Genomic DNA, 24016 nt, shown 5'->3' on the forward strand with positions numbered 1-24016 from the left:
ACAGTAACCTGGCATGTCAATTTCCCTCCCTGCCCGCCCCCCCCCACCCCCCTGCAGGAAAGAGAATGAAGGTAAGGAGAATAAAAATTGCTTGTAGGAGACAAGTCAACCCTGCTCTGAACAGTTCTCCTCAAGCTTCCCATATTTGGTCAGCTATGGCAGAGACTCAGCTAACAAGGTCTTTTTTTTTTTTCTAGAATATAAGTTACAGCCGCACAGCAGGGCCTAACAGAGATCGATTAGTGCCTACAGATATTTATGCTCTTAATGATATTTTTGCATTTTACTGGTTAATTGGTTTTGACTCGATGACTTCTTAAAGAATTTAACCACTGGGTATACTTGGGGGTTTATGAATGGTCATGCTTTGTCTGAATGGCATCTCGGTGGGAGTCTTTTTATCTAATGGCTCCTACTGAAGAAGTTGCTTAAACACACAACTCCAATAACCCGCGAGGCCTCCGGTACAAGAGGACTCTGTGCGTGTGCGTGGTTTGTGTGTAAACATTTCTGATAGTGTACCTTTTTATCCTGGGGTTCTGTTTACAAAGGCTAATTGTCTTTGTAGCAAAAATGAGAGTCCGTCAACATGAATTTTACTGTGCTTTAGAATGGATTGCTTTTCTTTTGGGAACATTTCTGAGGTCTCACGAAGTCAAGAAGAAACCTGTAACTCTTGCTGTAATTACAGCCTGTCAAGAACGTGTCTGATCTGGGCAACAAAGCCAAGTAACATGGTCTATGAATAATAGGTATTCTGTTTTTAAGTGGATTCCCTTGCTGGACGCGGGCCTGGCTGTTGATTCTAGAGTCCGGGCTACTGTTAGAAGTGTCATTTCCGAGCTAAACCTCCCCAGATGGAGTTCATGGAAACTCCCAAATCAAGCTAGTGGAGGGCACGTGCCCGGGTCTCGGCGCTGCAGAATCTGCCTCAGTTGCTGGCCTTTGGGCTCCCGATGTAGTGCCTCCACCCCCGTCTCTCTGCTTCGGTCTTATCAGAGGCTCGCTTCCACAAAGATGTTAAAGTGGTGGAGATGGCCACGCCGCCCCGGTTAGGTACAGGTGAGAAGCCCCCACCAGGTGGCAGGATGGGGAAGGTGGGTGGAGCCCGAGAGCCCGTGGAGGCCAGGGCGTGTAAGCGGCCACCAAAGAAAGCTGTCAGCTGTGCTGGGCCACCCCTCCAGCTCTCTGCTCAGTGAGAGGTAAGCACTTCCTCACGGTCACTTGGTGACAGCATCCTAGCCGGAGCAGCTTAGGGACACCGCGGGCTGGGTCATACATTCAGAGACCTTAACGGGCAAAGACCTCAGAAACCATTTCCGTCAACCCCCTCGTTTTACAAAAGCAGACACCGAGGCCACAGAAGTGAAGCGGTTTGGCCTCGGTCACGAAGCCAGTTAGCACGGGAACCTAGAACTCAAGGTCCCGACCGGGCTCCCTCCGGTGACCTCCCCTCCGGGTAGCCTAACTAGCTCGCCAGGCAGGTGTGGGCCCTTTGCCCCGAGCCGCGCAGCGCAGAGCCCCCGCCCTCTGAAGTCCCCTCTGAAGTCCCGGGGCCGCAGCTGGCCATGGGCGGGACGGCCGCCACACCTGGGTTTTTCCCCTCTGAGCTGGCACTCGTACACGCGAACGCAGAGGCACACTTTGAAGAAACACGACAAGCCAACGTGCAATTACGTGTCCCTTTATTTATAAACAGGTTGGGAACGCTGTGTTCCACTGGGGAGCGGGGGTGGGTCGGGGAGGGACCAGGGGGTAGGGGTGGAGGGCTGATTCCAGTAGTTCGCGTTATTCAGCACCAGAGCAAATGCTTGGGCGTAAGGTCGTACTTTAACCCAGATGAGTCTCCGTCTTCTTGTATGTACAGCAGAGTCTTAAGAGTGCGTGCTCTTCTTATGGCTTTGTCCCGGTGCACATCGCAGTGACACAACAAAAAACTCAATTCTAGAGAGAAGTAGAAGTTGCAAATGCCTCGTGAACTTATTCGTTTTTAAAAAGTCTGATGGCCAAGACTAGTGCTGAATGGATGCCTGAGGAACAGGAACATCTCTGCTCCAAACGGGCTCATCTGATTCAGCTGAGTCTGAGCCGCCAACTCGCTCGTCTCCCTGGGGTACACCTGGGTGCTAAAGGAAGTCCTGAAGCTGAAGAGAACACAGGCGCACGCTCGCTCTTCCCGTCCCTCCCTCCAGGGATGGACTCACAGTGACTACAGCCCGAGGCAAAGAGCAAGATCCCAAGCCCGCAGAGCAGGTCAGAAGGCAGTCTTACTTAGGTCTCAGGGTCGCTCGTCTTGAGGTTGGTTTCCTTTGCTTTTCTAAGGTCCTGGCACATGGGGGCGGGCTTGCCAGAAGCGGGCCGTTCGGTGTGGCTACGATATTAGAGCTCTCCTGTGTTTTGAGCTGGTGGAAGGGTGAGTGTTTGATTTCAGGGCCCTGGGGAGAGGGTGTGGCAGCTGACAGAGAAGTGGTGAGCCGGGGGAGCTGGGGAGGGCAGGGAACCCACACCCCGCACGGGCATCCACTAACCTTGGGTGTCTGTGAAAGGAAGCCTTCCTTCTTCACCTGTTAGGGGGTGAGTGACACTCTGAAAGGGAGCAGAAGGTGACTGCTCCCCTACTCTCCACCCTCCACCCTCGTTTTCGCCCGTCTTTGTAACCTGGCCCCCGTCTGCAACCCTCGCTACTGTTCTCTAGTCCTCAGTCTAAAGCTTCCTCGCTTTCTCTCATTTCTGCTGGCCTCTTCGAGCCTGCACTTAATTTCTACATCTCTCACTCCAGCCCTGACTCACTCTGGGTCATTACTGTTGATTGGTCGGCCCGAACAAAGAGCACCCCCATCTCTTCCTGGGGGGTGGGCTGGAAGACGCTCATGGCCAGAAGCGCCAAAAGTTGGGCTGTTGGGCTGTGGAATCCCGCCCCCCGCATTCCTTCTCAGTAGTCGCCTGGCCTTACAACGGTGGGCGGGTGCCGTTGGAGGACAGCAGGGGCTCGGTGGGGGGGGGGGTGAGCTTTAGAACGGCTTGTGGGCTGTTGTGGCCCATCCCCGAAACATCCCAGACATCGGTCGTTTCCCATTCGTGGCGCTGAGTCTGAGTCACATAGGTGGCATCAGTCAGTACGCGGTAGAAGGCCCGCAGACGCGTAATCAGCCCGATCGATCAGCCCCACATTATTTGCTTCAGAACGCAACTCAGCTGAGGGCGGGCCTGCGCCGGGGCCGTGCAGTAAGCACATCAGAGGCCCGCCCAAGGTAGTTGCTCCTACACATAGAGCTCCTGAAGTGGTTCGAGAGCACGGGTTTCCTCTAACGTCCTTTCCGCTCTCGAGGCCCCTCTTCTCCCCTTTTTCCTCCCCCTGTTCTCCCCCACCTTGCCCTGCCCGGCTCTTCTCATCCTTTCACTGCAGCCGAGACGGGGTCTGGGCGCCAGTTTGCTCCAGCTGCATGAAGGAGGGGCGAGCGAGTGGGCACAACGGAAGCACGGGGCCTCACTCCCTCGGCAGGGTGACGCTCTGGGCCTTGACTACAGGCAGGTTCCCTCTAGAGTGCCGCGTCCCCCCCCCACCCCCCCGCGGCAGTCCCACGACTGCTCAACGTTACTCTGGAGAGAGTGCCGGCAACGAGGGGGTTCCAAGCTAGCTCGGCCTCATGGTCTTGCTTCCCAGTAAACCCCACTTCTCTCCAGGTGGGCAGGGAGGTAGTTCAACCCCGACACCAGGGGGAAAGACATGCCACCTTCCTTCGTTGGTTGCCCCACTTCTCGCCCAGAAGGCTGGTTCCCGAGGCCTCGGAAGAGGGGTGTTTGTGGCATGAGAGATGCTGAGCTCTTCCCACAAGTTGCTGGTTTGGGCCTCTGCTCGGGCCCCAGCTGTCTCTGGCTTTACTGGGACCGGCGGGCAGTGCCTCCTCTACCTGAGAGTGTGGTTCTACACCCTGACTCTACCTGCTCCTTCCCGACCTGTCATTAGTGGCCAAGAAGTTCACACAACTCCACAGGAGTGCTTAGGGTCCTCGTCCCATTGGCAAACCTAGGGGCGGGGTAGCGGTCTAACAACCTAGAGCATGTCTATGCTGAGATCAAACTGAGATTCCGACACTGCTCTGGGAAACTCTTCAGAGCCTCCCTCCAGAACTATTACGGGAGGCCATGAGAACAACATGCTCGATTCCTGGTTGGGACAAGACATTTCTACAGGAATCCAGGATGAGTTTTTGACAAAGTGCCCAAGTCACAAGGGAACCAGGTAGTTCATTAGACCGAGGATTTCAGCCAGGGTATTAGGGTGAGAGCAGGGGAGTGTACTGTAAAATGCTACCACCGTATATTCGTATTGCATATGGTCTACACCCTGGAGGGTGTATTTGGAGCATACATAGGACAGATACGTGCAGGTAGCACCCCCTATTGGTATACTATGTGGTTTGGTATATCAAATGGTTACTTGAGGTCTATGAAATTGTTAAGTGGTCAGACATGGGAAAAGCCATTCCACAGTTAGCATCCTTTAAGGAGAAGCTCCAGGAGACCTTGAGCATCTGCTAAACTCGGAGCCAAAGCAGAGCAGCTCCTCTTGACATACGTGCGCACACACACATACACAAAATGTTTTTCTCTGTTGCGTTTCCCACAGAGAAAGGTAATTTCTGGAAGGCCGTGAAGTCGAACCAAAGATGAAAAGATACAACCAGGAACATATTAGGCCTTACGTGGCATTCTCAACAAAACTGTCTTTTGGATAAGAAGTTAAGGTTCGTGCTAGATGACCTTTTACGTATCTGGCCTAAAGCGTGTCTTGATCTGTGCACCACGTTCCTGGAACTGGCAAGGATAGATGTGTTGCAACATCAGGTCTCAGTGGCTCAACTGAGAAGGTTGGAATTTGTCATGAACTTGGCTATGTCAGAAGCACTTCGCCACCTCTATGGGAAACCGTTTTATTCTGGCAGAGCTTGGGTGGGAGGAGGCAACGTGCAGGGCCCTTGTGAGCTGCAAGTAGCGGATTGAGGGAATGGCCGCTTCCACGGGTGGTGAACTTGGTGGGGGTGGGTGGAAGGACCAAAGCAGAAGACACCCCACTGGGTGCAAGTCTCCTGGGGGCGCTCTGCATCTTTCCTTAGCAAGGTTAAAGTAGAGTGATTCTGGATGCTGCTAAGAAGGTTTGTAAAGGTTGTCCGGCTAGAAACCTCCATGCAGAGCCCACATGTTAGGCTGAGTGGAGACTGGGGGAGAGCTGGTCCCCAGGCCTTACCTTAGCTGAGCCGCTGCCCCTGCGACTGTGACCCATCCAACCCCACCCAGGCAAGCCCGGTGACCCCGCCCCCGCCCCAGCCCGCGCGGGGTGGCTCTCATCTGCCAGCAGCCTTTACTTCTCATCCTCATCCCCCTCACTCATGCTGCTGATGGAGGCTGAGGCTGCTTTGGGTGAGGAGGGGGGTGAGGTTTTGTTCGGGAGCCACGAGAAGGTGGGTGACGGGGAGCGGGACGGGGACCGGCTCCTGGTGGGGCTGCTCACTGGGCTCTGCTTCGGGGACAAGGCCTGCAGCATCCGGCTACTCCTCTCCTGGAACATCTGCTTCTAGAGAGAAAATGGGGAGAAAGGGTCTGTTAAGTTAGTCTTCCAAGCTGGTGGCGAAACAGGGCAGGAAAGAGAGCTGGCGCCCCACCAGGCGGGCACCCACGCCCCCGTACCACACTCGATGCCCGACACTACCCGCGGAGAGGAGGGGAGTGAAAGACAGGGACGGCCAGAGGCCGACACACAGGTGGCCACTGTGCTGGCTCCTGGGACTCTCCTCCTCGCCTGCCTTGACTCCAGCTACCAAATGTAACCGGAGGGGCTGCGACCTGCCAGGCACATCGTAATGTCCTAGGCACGGAAGGGTAGGGGGACACAGAAATCCCTGTCCTCATCGATGTGAGGAGGACTCCCATAGTAAACGAAGGGAATGAGATACGTGTATGTCAGATGGATGTACGGGGTGTGAGAAAAAATAAAACGAGAGGAGAGCAAGATGGGGGTGTGAGGTGGGGAAGCGCTGGGCAGCAAAGGTAATTACAGTGCTCAGCGAAGGCCACAAGGAGAGGCCATCTGAGCAAAGACCTGAAAGAGATGAGGGCCCGGGGCCCATGTGACTGGAAATCGGGGGCAAACACATTCCAGAAGGGAGCATGCGGTACATGTCCAGGGAGGAGCGAGGAGGCCATGGCGGCCGGAGTGGAGTCACCCCGGGGAGGAGGGGGTTAAGAGGAAGTCACCAGAGAAGTGACACAAAACTGTGTCCCGTAGGCTCTTGGTGGCTGTGTAAGAACTTTGGCCTTTATTCTGAGAAGAAAAAACTCGGGATAGTTCCTTGACCCCTGGAGTTCTGGGTCCAAGAGTCAGGAGAGTTGGGGCTGGGAGAACGGGGTCGAGCGCACCGTTTTAAGAATCCAAGGTTACATGAGGTGAGAAACGGTTGGAGGCCCGGTAGATTTGTTTTCCCCGGATTTTTTAAAGTATACCTGACTTAAGGTGAAACCCACCCTTCTCAGCCTACGGTTCTGTGAGTTTTGATAAGCACCAGCAGGGTATGTGGCCGCCCGCACAGTCAAGGTCTTAGGAGAGTTCCATTGGCCACCGAGTTCCCACGAGATCCTTTGTCACCCCCTCCCCCAGCCTCCGGCAACAGATCAGTTTTCTGTCCCTACGGTTTTTGCCTTTTCCAGAATGTCCTCTAAATGGAATCATGTAATATCGTGGTCTGGCTACACTTTTTTTTTTTTAAATATAATTTATTGTCAAATTGGTTTCCATACAACACCCAGTGCTCATCCCAACAGGTGCCCTCCTTAATGGTTACACTTTGCAGGTAGAGCCCCCAGGAGGCGCTGACAGGTGGGGTGTGTGGTGTGGGAGGAAGACTGATCAAGCGACTCCAGCTTCTGGCGTAAACGACTAGAAAGCCAGCAGTGTCATTTGCTCGGGTGGGGGACTCTGTGGGTAAAGGGGGTCTTGGTGGTAAGACAGCTCCGGCTGGGAACCTCAACTGACCGCTGGCTGGCGCTTTAAGAACTGAGTCCTTCCCTGACACGGTCCATCCGTCTGCTTCATGGGGAGCCGGGTCTGGGCTGGCGGCGCCGCGAGCGCTCTGCCCTTCTGCTCTCCGCCTGCAGCTCGGCCCCCCACGTATATGTACGTCCCATCCCCCCCACCTCGGAGCGCCCTGCCGGTGCTGCCTGGGCTCTATGCCTGGTTTGTCACGGAGCCTCCGCCCCCAGCACCTCAGTCCGATCTTGGGATCCTAAACTGGGCCTGAGAGCCATTTCTCCAGTTAGCGATTTGAGACCTGGCTTGTCATTCGAGTTACCCATTTTACAAACCACTCCAGAGCCCCCTGGAGACCATGTGCTGTACAAGCCGGGGCTTCAGTGATGTACAGGAAGGGGGGGGGAGGGTTGAGGTGGGAAGTGAGCCCATGAAGCTGGGGGAGGGGTGCCTTTCCAAGCAGAGGGCGCTAAGTAGAGAGGCCTAAGTATACTTCCTGGCCGACTCTAACCAGAGTGCCTATGGGGCTGACGGGGCCTTGGGGCTGCAGCACCAGGAACAGCTGGAATTGTTTTTATCCCTAAGATCCCCTGGAAGATTTTAATTAAGGGAGGGGTATCATCAGATGTGTGTTCCAGAAATATCTTTAGGTGGGAGCATAAAAGCAAAGAAAGAAACCATAAAGGAAAAGATCAGTGCTTGGCTATATAAAAGTGTATAACTTGTGTACCTCAAAAAAAAAACAAAAAAACAAAAAAACACCCAGCATCAGATAAAATAAAAGGCAAGTGAAAACCCAGGGGGAAATTCTTGCAACATTTAACCATAAATAATGGATCTTCGTATATAAACAGAGCTTACAAATCCAAAAGATTAATGCAAAAACCTGGATAGAAAAATAGAGCATATGGCTTGTCAAGGCAATGCAAAGACTTACAAATGACCTATAAAAAATGTTCAGCATCCCTAGTAAACAAATGCAAAATGACTGAAGTGAGATGCCTTTTTTATATATCAGATTGTTAAAATTTTTGTCTTCCCAACATGTAAAATTTTTTTTCCAGTTTTATTGAGATGCAATTGACATACAGCACAGTTGAAGGTATACGGTGTAATGATTTTACTTACATATATTATGACATTACTACCACAATAAGTTAGTATCTGTCATCTCATACAGATAAAAAAGTTTTTCCTTGTGATGAGAACTCTTGGGGTCGACTTTTTAATATATACCGTATGGCAACGTTAACTATAGTCTTTGTGCTGTATATTACCTCCCTAGTACTTACTTATAAGTGGAAGTTTGTACGTCTCGACCACCTGCATCTGCTTTTCCCTCTTTTGCTCCTGTCTCTGTTTCTGGTAACCACAAATCTGATTGCTTTTTCCTTGAGTTGTTGGGTTGTTTTTCTTACTCTGCTTGTGAAATCATGCATTTGTGTTTCTCTAACTTACTTAGCATAATGCCCTCAAGGTCCGTCCATGTTATCACAAATGGCAGGGTTTCCTCCTTCTTTCATGGTTGACTAATATTCCATTGTATACATCTACCCTACTTTCTTTATCCATTCATCCACTGATAGATACTTAGGTTGCTTTCATGTCTTGACTATTTTAAATAATACTGCTCTGAATATGGGGATGCAGATAGCTCTTTGGCATAGTGGTTTTTTTTTTTTCCTTTGGATTATATTCCCCAAAGTGAAATTGCTGGCTCATATATACGGTGGTTTCAGTTTTACTGTTTTGAGGAACCTCCATTATATTCTCCACCATGGCTGCACCAATTTACAATCCTGCCAACAGCGCATGCACAAGGGTTCCTTTTAATCCATGTCTCACCAGCATTTGTTATTTCCAGTATTTTTTATGGTAGCCATTCTAAATGGTGGGAGGTAATAAGTCAGTGTAGTTCTGATTTACATTTCCCTATTGATTAGTGATGTTGAACAAACATCTTCTCATGTAATTGTTGGTCCTTGTGTAGCATCCTTGGAAAAATGTCTTTGTGGGTACTTAGCCCATTTTTTAAGTGGATTATTTGGGGGGTTTGCTATTGAGTTGTAGGAGTCCCTTATATATTTTGGATCTTCATTCCTTATCAGACACATGGTTTCCACATATTTTCCCCATTCTGTAGGTTGTCTTTTAATTTTGTTGGTTTATTTTGCTGTGAAAAAGCTTTTTAGTTTGATGTAGTCCCACTGATTTTTGAATTTGTGACCTGTGCTTTAGGTGTCCTATTCAAAAAGTCATTGCCAAGACCCATGTAAAGGAGGTTTCTTCCTGTGTTTCCTTCTACGATTTTTATGGTTCCTGGTCTTATGTTGAAATCTGTAATCCATTTCAAGTTAATTTTGGTGAGTGGTGTAAGATAGGGGTCTAATTTTATTCTTTTATGTGTGAATATCCAATTTTCCCAGCGCCATTAGTTGAAGAGACAGTCTTTACTCCATTGAGTATTCTTGGCTCCCTTGCATGGGTTTATTTTTTAGTTCTCAGTTCTGTTCCAATGGTCTAGGTGTCTGTTTTTTTTTTTTTCTTTTGCCAGTATCATACTCTTTTGATTACTACATATTTATAGTATAGCTTGAAATCAGGAGGGTGATGCCTCCCACTTTTGTTCTTTTTCAGGATTGTTTTAGGTTTTAGGGGTCTTTTGAGGTTCCAGATAAAAATTAGGATTTTTTTCTCTATTTCTGTGAAAAATTCCATTGGAATCTTGATAGGGATTGCGTTTAATCTGTAGATGGCTTTGGGATAGTATGGACATTAATTTTCTTCCAGTCTATAAACATTAATATTCTTCTAAAATACCTTTCCATTTATTTGGTTCTTCAAGTTTTTTCATCACTTTCTTATAGTTTTCAGTGTAGAGATTTTTCACCTCCTTGTAAATTTATTCCTAAGTATTTTATTGCTTTGTCTTATAAATAGGATCGATCAGTTTCTCTTTCATGTAATTCATTATTAGCATTTTAAAAACGCTACTTATTTTTGTATGTTAATTTTATATCTTGCAACTTTACTGAATTTGTAGATTAGATCTAACAGTTTTTTGGTGGAGTCTGTCAGATTGTCTACATATGAAATCATGTCCTCTCCAAATAGAGGCCATCTTACTTCTTCCTGTGCAATTCTGATGGCTTTTATGTTTTCTTCCTTGATTGCTCTGGCTAGGTCTTCGGTAATACCTTGAATAGGAGGAGTGAGAATGGGCACCCATGTCTTGTTTCTGACTTGAGAGGAAAGGCTTTCAACCTTTTATCATGGAGTACCATGTTAGCTGTGGGTTTGTTGTCTATAGCTTTCATTATGTTGAGGTACGTTCATTGTATACCTAATTTGTTAAGGGGTTTTCTCATGAATGGATGTTGAATTTTGTCCAGTGATTTTTGTGCCCATTGAGATGATGAGATTTTTTTCTTACATTCTATCAATGTGATGTATCATAGTGACAGATTGACACCTGTTTAACCATGCTTGTATCCCAAAAGTAAATACCACTTGTTCATGGTGAAAGATATTTTTACTATGCTGCTGAATTCTGTTTACTAGTATTTCATTGGGAATTTTTGCCTCTATATTCACCAGAGATAGTGGCCTGTAGTTTTCTTTTAGTATTCTTTTCTGGCTTTGGTATCAGGGTAATGTTGGTCTCATAAAATAAGTTTGGGAGTGTTCCGCCTCCAAAACATTGAGGAGTTTGAGAAGGATTTACATTAATTATTCTTTAAATGTTCAGTAAAATTCACCAGTGAAGCCATCTGTTCCTGGGCCTTTCTTCCCTGTGAGGTTTGTTGATCACTAATTAAATCTCCTCACTAGTAACTGGTCTGTCACATTTTCTACTTCATCCTGATTCATTTTTGGTAGGTTGTATGTTTGTAAGAATTTTCCATTTCTTTTAAGTTTTCCAGTTTCTTGGCATATAGTCAATCATTGTAGCATCTTAAGATCCTTTGTGGCCTCAGTTGTAATGTCTACTTTTTTATTTTCATTTGTAATTTTGTTGATTTTGGTCCTATTTTTTTTTTTATTGGTTAGTCTAGCTAAAGGTTTGTCAATTTTATCTTTTCAAAAAAACCATCTCTTGGTTTGGTTAATCTTTTCTATTGTTACCTATTCTGTTTTATTTGTTTCTGCCAGAATTTGTTATTTCCTTCCGTCTGCTAAGTTTGGGTTCACATTTTTTTTAAGTTCCTTAAGGCATAGCGTTAGGTTGTTTGAGATCTTTCTTGTTTCCTTAGGTAGGCATTTATTTCTATGAACTTCTCTCTTAGAACTGCTCTCTTTGCAAACCATAGGTTTTGGTATGTTTTGTTTACATTCTTGTTTGCGTCAAGGCATTTTTAGTTCACCTTTAATTTCTTCCTTGACCCATTGGTTGTTCAGCAGAGTATTGTTTAATTTCCATGTATTCATGAATTTTTCAGTTGTCCTCCTGTTAACGATTTCTACTTTGAGGCCATTGTGGTCAGAAAAGGTACTTGGTATGATTTCAGTCCTCTTGAATTTGCTAAGACTTGTTTTGTAACTTAACGTACGGTATATCTTAGAAAATGTTCCATGTGTGCTTGATATGAATGGGTATTGTGCTGCTGTTGAATAGAATGCTCTATATATGTCTATTGGATCCATTTGGTCTTTAGTGTTGTTCAAATCTGTTTCTTTATTATCTGTTTGGATCATCTATCCATTTTTGAGAATGTGTCATTAAAGTCCCCAACTATTATTGTATTCCTGTTGTTTTCTCTTTTTAGCTCTATTAGTTTTTGCTGTTTATATTTGGGCACTCTGATGCTGGGTGCATAAATATTTACAATTGTTGTATCTTCTTGATGGATTGACGTCTTTATCACTGTGTAATAATTGTAAAAGACCTTCCTGGTTTTGTTTCGCCATTTTTGGATGTAAGTTTAGTGTGATAGAAATATAGTTAGCCCCTGCTTTTTTAGTACACAATTTGCTTACAAAATCTTTTTCCATCCCTTCACTCTCAGTCTATTTGTGTCTTTAAGACTAAAGTGAGTCTCTTGTGGGCACATCATTAGATGTTTTTCAAATTAATCCATTCAGCCATTCTATGTGTTTTGATTGGAAAATTTAATCCAATTAAATATAAAGTAATCACAGGTAAGGCCTTTTGCCATTTTGTTAATTGTTTCATGGCTGTTTTTGTAGAACCATAATTCCTTGTTCTGTATCCTGCTTTCTTTTTTTGTGTTTCCATGTCTTCTGGTATCTGTATGCTTTGACTTCCTTATCATGTACTTTTGTGTAATTACTCCAGGTTTTACCCTCGTGATTACCACAAGGCTTACATAAAACGTTTTCAAATTATAACACTCTATTTTAAACTGACAACAGCTTAACTTCAATAGAATTTCTAAAGTTCACACCTGTATCTCCACCCTCCCTCACATTTAGGTTATTGATGTTACACATAACGTATTTTTTATATTGTGTAACCAGTAACAGATTATTGTAGTTGTGGTTATTTTTACAATGTTTTCTAACTTTTGTTTATTTTAAAATATTTTTTATTTTAGAGAGAGAGCACGACTGGGAGAGAGGGGGGGAGAGAGAGAGCCTCAAACATGTTCCATGCCTAGTGTTGAGTCTGACAAGGCTCGATCCCACAACCCTGGGATCATGACCTGAGGTAAAATCCAGAGTCAGATGCTCAACCCACTGAGCCACCCAGGTGCCCCTGTTTAACTTTTAAAATAGAGTTGGGGGGGGCACCTGGGTGGCTCAGTCGGTTAAGAGTCCGACTTCAGCTCAGGTCACGATCTCGTGGTCCATGAGTTCGAGCCCCGCGTCGGGCTCTGGGCTGACGGCTCAGAGCCTGGAGCCTGCTTCCGATTCTGTGTCTCCCTCTCTCTCTGCCCCTCCCCCGTTCATGCTCTGTCTCTCTCGGTCTCAAAAATAAAAATAAATGTTAAAAAAAAAAAACTAAAAAATAAAATAGAGTTGGAAGTACATTAAGCACCACCATTACCACATTATAGATTCTAACTTTGTCTATATATTTACCATTACCAGTAAGTTTTACCTTCTTCAGTTTTCATGATGTTCATTAGTGTCCTTTTACTCCTAAAACTCCCTTTAGCATTTCTTGTAAGGCAGGTCTAATGGTGATGAACTCACTCAGCTTTATTTTGGGGCGGGGGGAAGTCTTTATCTCTTCATCTCTGAAAGACAGCTTTGCCAGATACAGAATTCTTGGCTGACATTTTCTTTCCTTTCAATATTTTGGACATATCATCCTATTCTCCCCTGGCCTGAACCAATTTTGTTGAGAAGTCCACTGATAATCTCCTGATGGTTCCCTTATATGTAATCTGCCTCTTTTCTCTTGCTGTTTTCCAAATTTTTTTTCTTTGTCTTTGACTTGTCATAAAATTTAATTACACTGTCTATCAGTGTAGCCCTATTGGGGTTCATATTGTTTGGGATCCTTTGTACCTCATGGATTGGGATGTCCAAGTCTCTCACCTGGTTTGGGAAGTTTTAAACCATTACTGCTTTAAATTTAATTTCTGTACCCATTCGCTTCTCATTCTTTTCCTTCTGGAATTCCCTTAATACAAATATTGCTTGTCTCGATTGTATCTTTTTTGTTGACAGAAAAAGAGTGTGTGTGTGTGGGGGGGGGAGAGGGGCAGAGGGAGAGAGAGAGAATTTTAAGTAGGCTCCAGCCCAGCACAGAGCCCAACACAAGGCTCAGTCTCAAGACTGTGAAATCATGACCTGAGGTGAAATCAAGAATCAGACGCTTGACAGACTGAGCCACCCACATGCCCCTTGATTGTGTCTTTTAAGTCTTGTAGGCTTTGTTCACTCCTTTTGATTCGTTTTTCTTCTTGCTCCTCTAACTGGATTATTTAAAATGTCCTGTCTTCTAGATGACTGACTGTTTTTCTGCATAGTTGACTCTCCTTTTGAAGCTCTCTGTTGAATTCTTTCATTCAGTCATTGTATTGTTTCAGCTCTACAATTTTTTTGATGGTTTCTACTTGTTGAGTTTCTAGTTCATACATCATTTTCCTAATTTTTAGCTTTCTATGTATTACTAGTTGGTTAAACTTTAAATGGATTATTCTGAAATCTTTGACAGTCCATAGACACCATTTCTTTAAGGTCATTTATTAGAGCTTTAGCGGTTCTGTGGTGTCACGTTTACCGGATTTTTCATGATCCTTGATTCCTTACATTGGTATCTACACTTTTGAGTAAGCGGTCTCCTCTTCCAGACTTTGCAGGTTTGCTTTGGCAGAGATAGCTCTTTGCCAGTCACCTCAGTTTGGGTTTCTGGACATGTCAGCTGGTAGTGTCCTTAGGCAGGTAGAGTTTTGCTGCCAGGGTTGATTTCTGGGTGAGGCCCCTGGCTGAGCTCTGAGGTCAGGGGTAGGGGTGCCACTGGTATGACTAGTTGGTAAGATCGCTGGTTTGGTTCTCTGGTCTGGCTTACTAGACTGGCAGGAGTCCATACTGTACTTAGCAGTAAGTGGGGCTATGAATTGGCTTCTCTGCCCTCATTGGGCAAGAGAATGGGGCCTATGTGGCTGGTAGTTCGAGTACCTAAATCAGGCAAGGCTGTGGACTGAACCGCCTGGCTACAATGGGTCCACCTATTTTGCTCAGCAGATGAGGAGCATCATGGGCTGGGGTCTCTGTTCAAGGGCTGTTGTAAGGAGGCCTGCTGGCTGGGATCCACAGTTTTCTGTGTGTTCTAGTCAGGTTCCCTGGTCAGGCAGGCTGGAAACGGTATTCAGTGGGCAGGGCTATGAATCAGTTTATGTGCCCAGGCACAGCAAGAGAAGTATCTCCAAGGCCACAGAGGTTTTTGGTTTATGGTCTTGACTCAAGCCAACCTGTGCCACACATTCCCTGCCTGAACAGGGCCCCGGCTCTGCTCTGTGGACTGTCAGCTCTGCCTGTTGGACTCTGCTTAAATGTTGATGGGCTATGCAGCTTTCCGGGTCTTACAGCCAAGCTTTCTGTTTGGATGGTGCTGAGAACTTTACTCAGCAGTGGATGGGGCTATGACTTTACTCCCTTGCCTGGGGGGACCATAGGCCCAGTTCCAAATAGGCTCCCACTTTTTCCACATCAGGCCTTCTGGTAAGGAGGGGTCAGGAGCTACACTCAGTAGTGGGTAGGCTATGAATTAGTCCCATTGTCTGGATAGAGCCAGTGAACCCTCCACATGTAGCACTGGCTTTATAGGCAATCGCCTCTGCCTGCCATACTCTTGGCTCGAGTGTGGCTGGACCGCGTAGCTCTCCCAGGTGTTCTTGCCAGCCTTTCTGGGTGGGCATGGTTGGGAGTGTTACTCAGCAGTGGGGTAGGGGTGGGGCGGAGGGCTGTAACTCAGCTTCTCTGCCTGCACAGAGGCAGACCAGCCTACAGGGCCAGCAAAATCTCTTTGAGGACCAGAGTTGGGCAGAATGGGGCCCCACTGAGTTCCCCGAACTCATCTGTGCCACCGTCTTGGATCTGCAGATCGGCAAAACCACTAGCTGTGACGACTACTCGGGCGCTGCAGGTAGGAACTCAGTATGCCAGTATGGGCATGGGTTGTTGGAAGCCCCTCCCTGTCAGATTCACACTGGTCCATCCCCGCAGATTGCCTTGTGATTCCTGTAGGGTAAAACCAGAGTGAGGGCTCCCAAGAAGTGACCTACAATGCTGGGGGAGTTGGATGTCTGCCCTGGACTCCATTTTTCCACTATAAAAACTGGAGGCTCAGCGGAGACCTCTCTGTGTGATGGGCTGGACTGGGCTGGCTGGCCTGGGTTCAGGGCAACAAGGTCAGCATATAGCTTCACCCCCATGTGCTAGGATCCTCTCACTGGTCTCTTGTCTATGAAGAGTTGTTAATTCTTCTTGTGAGGGGGAGCGAAGTCAGGAATGACCCCTGTCACCATCTTGGTGATGTTACTCTCCCCAATTTTTTTTTTTAATGTAATGGCCAGTACCGGTTAGGGCTCAGGAAAAAGACCACACACCTATTACTGCTGATGGGAGGGTAAAATAGCCGTGCCTCTTTAAGGAGTAATTTGGCAATAGGTGTAAAAACTTTTTTTCCTGAAGAGAGAATCAGAGATATAAATAAATACTTATTGGATACACGGGCATTTGTTGCAGTGTCATAACAGACAAAACCCCAAGACCCTAAAAAAGGTTAGAGAAATCGTGCACAACTCTGAGATGATACACTAGGCAGCTGATGACAAGACCTTCAAGAATATTTAGTAATGTGAGGATGTTGGTGAGCTATTGCAATGTAAAAATGATGTGAGAACAGTATGTTCTGCACGATCCCATTTGGTAAAAGGAAATCTATACGTGCAGATGGAGAAGAGATTGAGGCAACATCCCTGTGACTAATGTGGGCAGTTGGACTGCAGGTGATTTTTAGTCTCTTCCCCTTTTTTTCTTTACTTTCTAAAGTTCTGTAATGAGTAGGCATTACTTTGATCGCCATAAGGGAGAAAAATGACTGAGGCAAGGAGAAGAGGCCAAAGGGCACTGCAGTAATGACATAGGTGAGGGAATTTTAGAGCCTCAGGGTACATCATCAATTACCCCGCCCCCTTTTACCAGCTCTAGCCCATTTCATCTTAGGATCTCAAGTTTTCTCTGCAAATAGAGATGCTTTGCTGATCATAAAGAACCGCTTCAGATTTAAAATTCACAGTTCTAAGAAACTACCAATTATTCACCTTACATTAAAAGCATTGATAATTCTGCCAAAAGACTTCCAACCCCTGCAAAATCAAATTGAAAAAAAAAATGCTGTAGTACAACAGCATTACCTTATAGGAAGCCCATTTATGAGATAAAATCAAATGCCAAAAGGATAGGGTGGCCTATTATTAATAGCAACTTTAAAAGAATCCTTGAATTTCTAGCAGTCAATTGAAAATATGTATTTTTATTACTGTAATCTTGAAGTATATTTATGGTGGCAGCCATTAGCTCTCCCACTGTTAATGGATGTCAGCATTTCCATTAGCAGCTCATTTTCTAAGGAATCTAGGGCTTGTCTTGTGTAGTTTGACTCAAGCTCATAACTGAGAATATTATGCCTACAGTAATGAAATAATTTGAATCTTTAATGATAAACAGTGATGTCACATTTCATATAACACGGTACCTATGCAAAACAACTCTGGGTCTCAGTTTGTGAGCTCTGTGATCTGTTTCTGGTGCATTATGAAGCATGATTCTTCTGCAAAGGAGTGAAATTGAGTCAGGCAGGCAGACAGATTTGTAATGAGCTTCCTGGGAAGAAAAGCACTTTAGAAATATAAAAATAATGAAGACCATGGCAAGGCATTTTCATAAAGAAAAGGTATTTAAGTCTTTAACTGTATTGAGAGCTTTCCATTTATAAAATTTTCTCCCAAGAACATAACCCTATCTAGTCCTGTCCCAGTAAAACTAATTTTCTATTTCTCTTCCTACAAACTTTTCAAGAAGTTTTTCACATCTAGTGAGGCGTTTAATGTCCTGACAAATGCCTTCAAAGTTTTCAGCATCTCAGAGAGATTCCAGCTTAACTGCCAAAAACAAAAACAAACAAACAAACAAAAAACAGAAAAGAAAAACATCCTAGTTACATCTGGTTTGGACTTCTGGTAAGCATCATGGAACTCAAGGAAAGAGTTTGTTTTGGCCAAATCAATAAACAACAAAAACTAACCCTTATAAACAATACCTGACATGTGCCTTGGTGCTGTTAAAGGGCTTTAAAGAATGACACAGTTCAATCCACCCAACAACCCTAGAGGTAATGGATGCAAAGGAACTTGACCAAGGCACCCCATTAGGAGGTGAGCCCCTGTCCTGACCAACTCTCTGTAATTAGCCACTTGCATAGTAAGAAGTTTTTCTGTTGCCTGTTACTTGTGCATTTTTGAAACCGTCAAAAAAATTCAAGCAGGAAATTAATTCAGATCCACAAACTGAATTATATGTTTTGTAAAATCAAAAGTCTTAAACAACAGCAGTACTATTAGGATGATTACTTTATAATATATCTGTATTCTCTCTCTCTACATGCGCACGCACATGCGCACACACACACACACAGAGTAAGCACTAGAGAGAATGTGGAAAAATTAGAACCCTTTTGCATTGCAATGGAATATAAAATGGTGTAGTCACAGTGGAAAACAGTATCAGAGTTACCATAACATTTAGAAATTCCACTTCTGGGTGTACAACCAAAAGAACTAAAAGCAAGAAATTAAACAGATATTTGTATAGCAATGTTCATAGCAGCATTATTCAAAATAGCCAAAGGATAGAAACAATCCAAATGTCCATTAATGGATGAATCAATAAAATGTGGTATATATAAATAATATATATGTATGTATATGTATAGACACAATCTGGTGTATATATGTATGTATGTATACACACACATATATTCATTCTCCAACTTGAACACAGTTGAGTATTTTCAAGATGGATATTGAAAAGAAACATTTTGTGTATCATAAAATATTATGGAGGGTTTTCTTGGCATGGAGAATCTGAAAGTTGACCACTCATTCCTTCAATAAACATTTACTTATAGCATACTATTTATGCTTTAGGCATAAATCTAAGCCCTGAGGATACAGCAGTAAATAAGGGGGGAGGGAGAATGTCTATGTTCATGTTTATTTTTTTATTGAGGTATAACAGACATATAACATTAGTTTCAGGGGTATAATATGACTCACTATTTGTACATAGAGCGAAATGATCACCACAATTAGTCTAGTTAGCATCCATCACTATATATAGTTACAACATTTTTTTTCTTGTGATGAGAACTTTTAAGATCTACTCCTTTGGCAATTTTCAAATACTCAATACAGGATTATTCATAATCGCCATGCTGTACATTATATCCCCATGATGGATTTTATAACTAAGTTTGTACCTTTTGACCCCCTTTACCCATTTTGCCCACACCCACCCCCTGCCTCTGACAACCATCAATCTTTTCTCTGTATTGATGAGTGCGGGGTTTTTTGTATGTTGTTTTAGATTCCACAAATAAGTGAGACAGCACAATATTGGTCTTTCTCTAACATATTAGCGTAATGCCCTCAAAGCCCAACAATTTGTGGCAAATGGCAAGATTTCCTTCTTTTTCGTGCCTGAATAATATTCCATGGTATGTATGTGTGTGTGTATATATATATATATATACACACACACACACATTTTCTTTAACCATTTATACATTGATGCATACTTAAGTTGCTTCCATGTTTTAGATGTTGTAAATAATGCTGCAGTGAATATGGTGGTACATATATCTTTTCAAATTAGTGTTATCATATCCTTCAGATAAATATCCAGAAATGGGATTGATGGATCATATGGTAGTTGTATTTTTAACTTTTTGAGCAACCTCCATAGTGGCTGTATCAATTTACATTCCCACCAACAATGGTGGTGAAAAGGGGTCCCTTTTCTCCAAGTCCTGATCAACACTTGTTAATTTCTTGTTTTGATAACAGCCATTCTAACAGGTGTGAGGTGATAGCTCATTGTGGTTTTTGATTTGCATTTCCCTAGTAATTAGTGACGTTGAACATATTTTCAGGTGCCTCTTGGCCACCTGTATGTCTTTGGTGGAAATAAGTCTATTCAGATCCTGTGTCCATTTTTAAATCAGATTGGTACTTTTTTGTACTGTAGAGTTGCATGACATCTTTATATTTTGACATGTTTACTCTTATCACATATGACTTGGAAATATTTGTTCCAATTCAGTAGCATACCTTTTCATTTGTTCATGGTTTCCTATGTGCAGAAGCTTTTTTTTATATTAATATTTTATTTACATCCAAGTTAGCATATAGTGCAACAATGATTTCAGGAGTAGATTCCTTAATGCCCCCTACCCATTTAGCCCATTCCCCCTCCCACAACCCCTTCGGCAACCCTCTGTTTGTTCTCTGTATTTAAGAGTCTCTTATGTTTTGTCCCCCTCCCTGTTTTTATATTATTTTTGCTTCTCTTCCCCTTTGTTCATCTGTTTTGTATCTTAAAGTCTTCATATGAGTGAAGTCATACGATATTTGTCTTCCTCTGGTGTGCAGAAACTTTTCATGTTGATGGAGTCCCACTTATTTTTGCATTCGATGCCTTTGCTTTAGATATCAAATTAAAAAACAAAATTGGCAAGACAGTTGTCAAGGAGCTTATAGCTTATGTTTTCTCCTAGGATTTTTATGGTTTCATGTCTTTAATACATTTTGAGTTAGTTTTTGTGTATAAGATAGTGGGCCAGTTTCACTCTTTTTGCATGTGGCTACCCAGTTTCCCCAGCATTGTTTATTAAAGACTGTCCTTTCCCCAATGTATATTCTTGGCTCCTTTGTAGTAATTTCATTAGCCATGTATGTGTGGCTTTACTTCTGGACTCTACTCTGTTCCAGTGATCTATGTCTATATTAATGCCAATGCCTTACTATTTTGGTTACTACAGCTTTGTAATATAGTTGAAATCACGGAGTGTGGTGCCTTCAGCCTTGTTCTTCTTTCTCAAGATTGCTTTGGCCATTTGGGGTCTTTTGTGGTTCCATACAAGTTTTAGGATTGTTGGTTCTCCTTCTGTAAAAAAAAATTGCCACTGAATTTTGATAAGGATTGCATTGAATCTATAGATTACTTTGGGAAGTATGGACATTTTAGCAGTATTAATTCTTCTAATCCATGAGCAAGAGGTATCTTTCCATTTGTTTGTTTTCAGTTTCTTTCAGTATGGTTGACATACAATATTTTATTACTTTAAGGTGTACAATACAGTGATTCACCAATTATATGCATTATGAAATGCTCACCATGATCAGTATAGTCACCACCTGTCACTACACAGTTATTAAAATATTATTGACTATATTCCCTATGCTGTACTTTTTATCCCTGTGATTGAATTTATAATTGGAAATCTGTACCTCTTTATCCCCTTCACATAATTCATTCACCCACCCTCTGCCCCGGGGCAACCCCTAGTTTCTTTATTCATGAGTTTCTGGGGGTTTTTTTCATTTTCATTTTTAGATTCCACATAAAAGTAAAAGCATGTGGCATTTGTCTTTTTTTGTCTTATTTATTTCACTTAGCATAATACCCTGTAGGTCCATCCATGTTGGTACAAAGGGCAATATTTCATTCCTGTTTATGGCTAAGTAATATTCCATTGTGTGTGTATACACGTGTGTGTGTGTGTGTGTGTGTGTATGTATATATATCTTTACACACATCACATATTCACTTGCGTATCAGTGGACACTTACGTTGGATCCCTATCTTGACTATTAAAAATAATGCCGCAACAAAGATAGGGGTGCATATCTTTTCAAATTAGTGTTTTTGTTTTCTTTGGGTAAATACTCCAAAGAGTAATTTTGGGGTTGTATAGTGATACTGCTGTGTTTAAATTTTTGAGGAACCCCCATGCTGTTTTCCATAGTGGTTGTACAAATTTACATTCCACCAACAATGTACAAGGGTTCCCTTTTCTCCACATCCTAGCCAATGGTTGTTATTTCTTGTGTTTTTGATAATAGCCATTTTGAATGGTGTGAACTGATGATCTCTCATTGCGGCTCTGATTTGCAGGTTCTTGATGATGAGTGATGTTGAGCATCTTTTCATATCTGTTGGCCTTCTGCATTTTTCTTTGGAAAAATCTCTATTCAGGTCCTCAGCTCATTTTTTAAATTGGTTTTGGTTTTGTGGTGTTGTGTAAGTTTTTTACATATCCTTACCAGATACCTGTTTTAATTCAGTAGGTTGTCTTTTTGTTTTGTTGATTGTCTCCTTTTCCATGCAAAAGTTTTTCATTCTGAAGTAGTCCCAATAATTTATTTTTGGTTTTGTTTGCCTTGCCTGAGGAGATATATCTAGAAAAGCAGTGCTATAGCTGATGCCAAAGAAATGACTGCTTATGTTCTCTTCAAGGATTTTTCTGATTTCAAGTGTCACGCTGAGGTCTTTAATCCGTTTTGAGTTTATTTTTGTGTATGGTATTAGAAGGTGATCCAGTTTCATTCTTTTGCATTCTTTTGTGTTTGCCCAGAACATTGGTACCTAATTATACTTGGTTTCTCTCTGTTGAAGTTCTCACTGTGTTCATCCATTCTTTTCCCAAGTTCAGTGAGCATCTTTTTTCAAGTAATGTCCACACCCAACGTGGAGCTCAGACTCACAACCCCAAGATCAAGAGTCGCATGTTCCACCAACTGAGTCAGCCAGGCATCCTCGATGAGCATCTTCATGGCCATACTTGGAACTCTTTATCAGGTAAATCTGTTGTCTGCACTTCCTTAAGGACTTTCTCTGAGGTTTTCTCTTGTTTTTTTTCATCTTGAACATATTCCTTTGTCTGCTTCCCTGGACATTCTGTTGTTTACTATGCATTAGATAAAACAGCCACCTTTGCCATTGTAGAAGGAGTAACCGCACATCAGAGATGAAACTTTACCATTCAACCCTGCCATAGCTCTTGGTTGTGATTGTCCAAGCAGTTTATTTTATTTTTAGTGGATCCAAGTGGTGGAGGGTATACCAAGGCCTGTCAATGTTCCAAAAGGGAGGATCTCACTGAGCACCTAGATTCAGGCTGATTGGAAGCCAGACCTTCAGGCAACAGCTTTTAAAGTATGCAAATAGTGGCAGATTTCAGAGATACTGTGGGTTCTGTTCCTGATCACCACAATCAAGTAGAGTGAATATATTTCACAATAAAGTGAGTCAAAATTTGGTTTCGTAGTGCATACAAAAGTTACGTTTACACTATAGCATATTAAGTGTGTAATAGCGTTATGTCTAAGAAATGCTATAAAAGTTTAATTTAAAAATACTTTATTGCTAAAATACACTATCCATTTTCTGAACTTTCAGTGAGTCATACTCTTTTCGGTGGCAGGTCTTGCCTCAGTGTTGAGGGCTGCTGACTGGTCAGGGTGTTGGAAGAGGGCTGGGGTGGCTACAGCAGTTTCTTAAAACAAGACCACAATGAAGTCTGCCACATCTATTGACGCTCCTTTCGGGAACCATTTCTATAGCTTGCGATGCTGTGTGACATCATTTCATTGACAGAACTTCTTTCACGAGTGGAGTCCGTCCTCTCAAACCCTGCTACTGTTTTACCAACTAAGTTTATTAAGAGTCTAACTCCTTCGTTATCATGTCAACCACCTTCACAGCATCTTCACCAGGAGTAGATTTCATCTCAAGAAACTGCTTTCTTTGCTCACCCAGAAGAAATAAGTCCTCATCCCATTCAAGTTTCATCATGAGACGACAGCACTTCAGTCACGTCTTCAGGCTCCCTTTCTCATTCTCCTGCTATTTCCACCACATCGGTAGTTTCTTCCTCCACTGACATCTCAAACCCCTCAAGATCATCTATGGTTAGAATCTGCTTTTTCCAAACTCCTGTGAAGGTTGGTATTTTGACTTCTTACATTGAATCACAGATATCCTTAATGGCATCCAGAATGGTAAATCCTTTCCAGAAGGTTTTCAACCAACTATGCCCAGCTCCATCAAGGGAGCCACTAGCTGTGGTAGCTACAGCATTACAAAATATGTTTCTTAAATCATAAGGCTTGGAAGTCAAAATGACTCTTTGATCCACGGGCTGAAGAATAATGTTGTTTTCATGCCGGCTAACACAACATCCAGTCTCATTATATATCTCCACCAGAGCCCTTGGGTGACCAGGCACATTGTCAATGTGCAGTAGTATTTTAAAAGCAATCTTTTGTGTGTGGGGGGGGCTGAAAATATTCAGTTAAATGTGTAATAAACAGATGTGCTGTCATCCATATTTTGTTGACTTTACAGATCACAAGCAGAGTAGATTTCACATAATTCTTAAGGGCTCTAGGATTTTTGGAATGGGAAATAAACAGTGTCTTTAACTTGAGGTCACCAGCTATGTTAGGCCCTAACAAG

General features: G+C 43.6%; 1 protein-coding gene and 1 long non-coding RNA gene across 17 annotated transcripts in view; one reads left to right on the forward strand and one right to left on the reverse strand.

The window, feature by feature from the left end:
- Window positions 1-1668: 1668 nt before the first annotated feature.
- Window positions 1669-24016, reverse strand: part of PCYT1B (phosphate cytidylyltransferase 1B, choline) — a 135111-nt gene continuing 112763 nt past the window's right edge. For 10 of the 15 annotated variants that reach the window (XM_019823683.3, XM_019823678.3, XM_045050557.1 and 7 more), the window contains 3 exons: window positions 5513-5575; window positions 2272-2564; window positions 1669-1944 (listed from right to left, as the gene is read on the reverse strand). In XM_019823683.3, coding sequence (XP_019679242.1) covers window positions 1875-1944; window positions 2272-2564; window positions 5513-5575 — 426 coding nt within the window. In that variant the 3' untranslated portion in view covers window positions 1669-1874. Of the gene's footprint in view, window positions 1945-2271; window positions 5576-24016 lie in introns of all 15 variants that reach the window. The other 5 variants (XM_045050553.1, XM_019823688.3, XM_045050556.1 and 2 more) reach the window with 5 other exon arrangements.
- Window positions 1943-23886, forward strand: LOC123383327. 2 transcript variants are annotated; one of them, XR_006592910.1, is made up of 3 exons: window positions 1943-2253; window positions 22207-22357; window positions 23263-23886. It is a non-coding gene; the product is annotated as an uncharacterized LOC123383327 (long non-coding RNA). The 2 variants fall into 2 exon arrangements; XR_006592911.1 differs by having other exon boundaries at window positions 22212-22357.

Source organism: Felis catus, chromosome X (assembly GCF_018350175.1).
Source record: "Felis catus isolate Fca126 chromosome X, F.catus_Fca126_mat1.0, whole genome shotgun sequence".
Lineage (NCBI taxonomy): Eukaryota > Metazoa > Chordata > Mammalia > Carnivora > Felidae > Felis > Felis catus.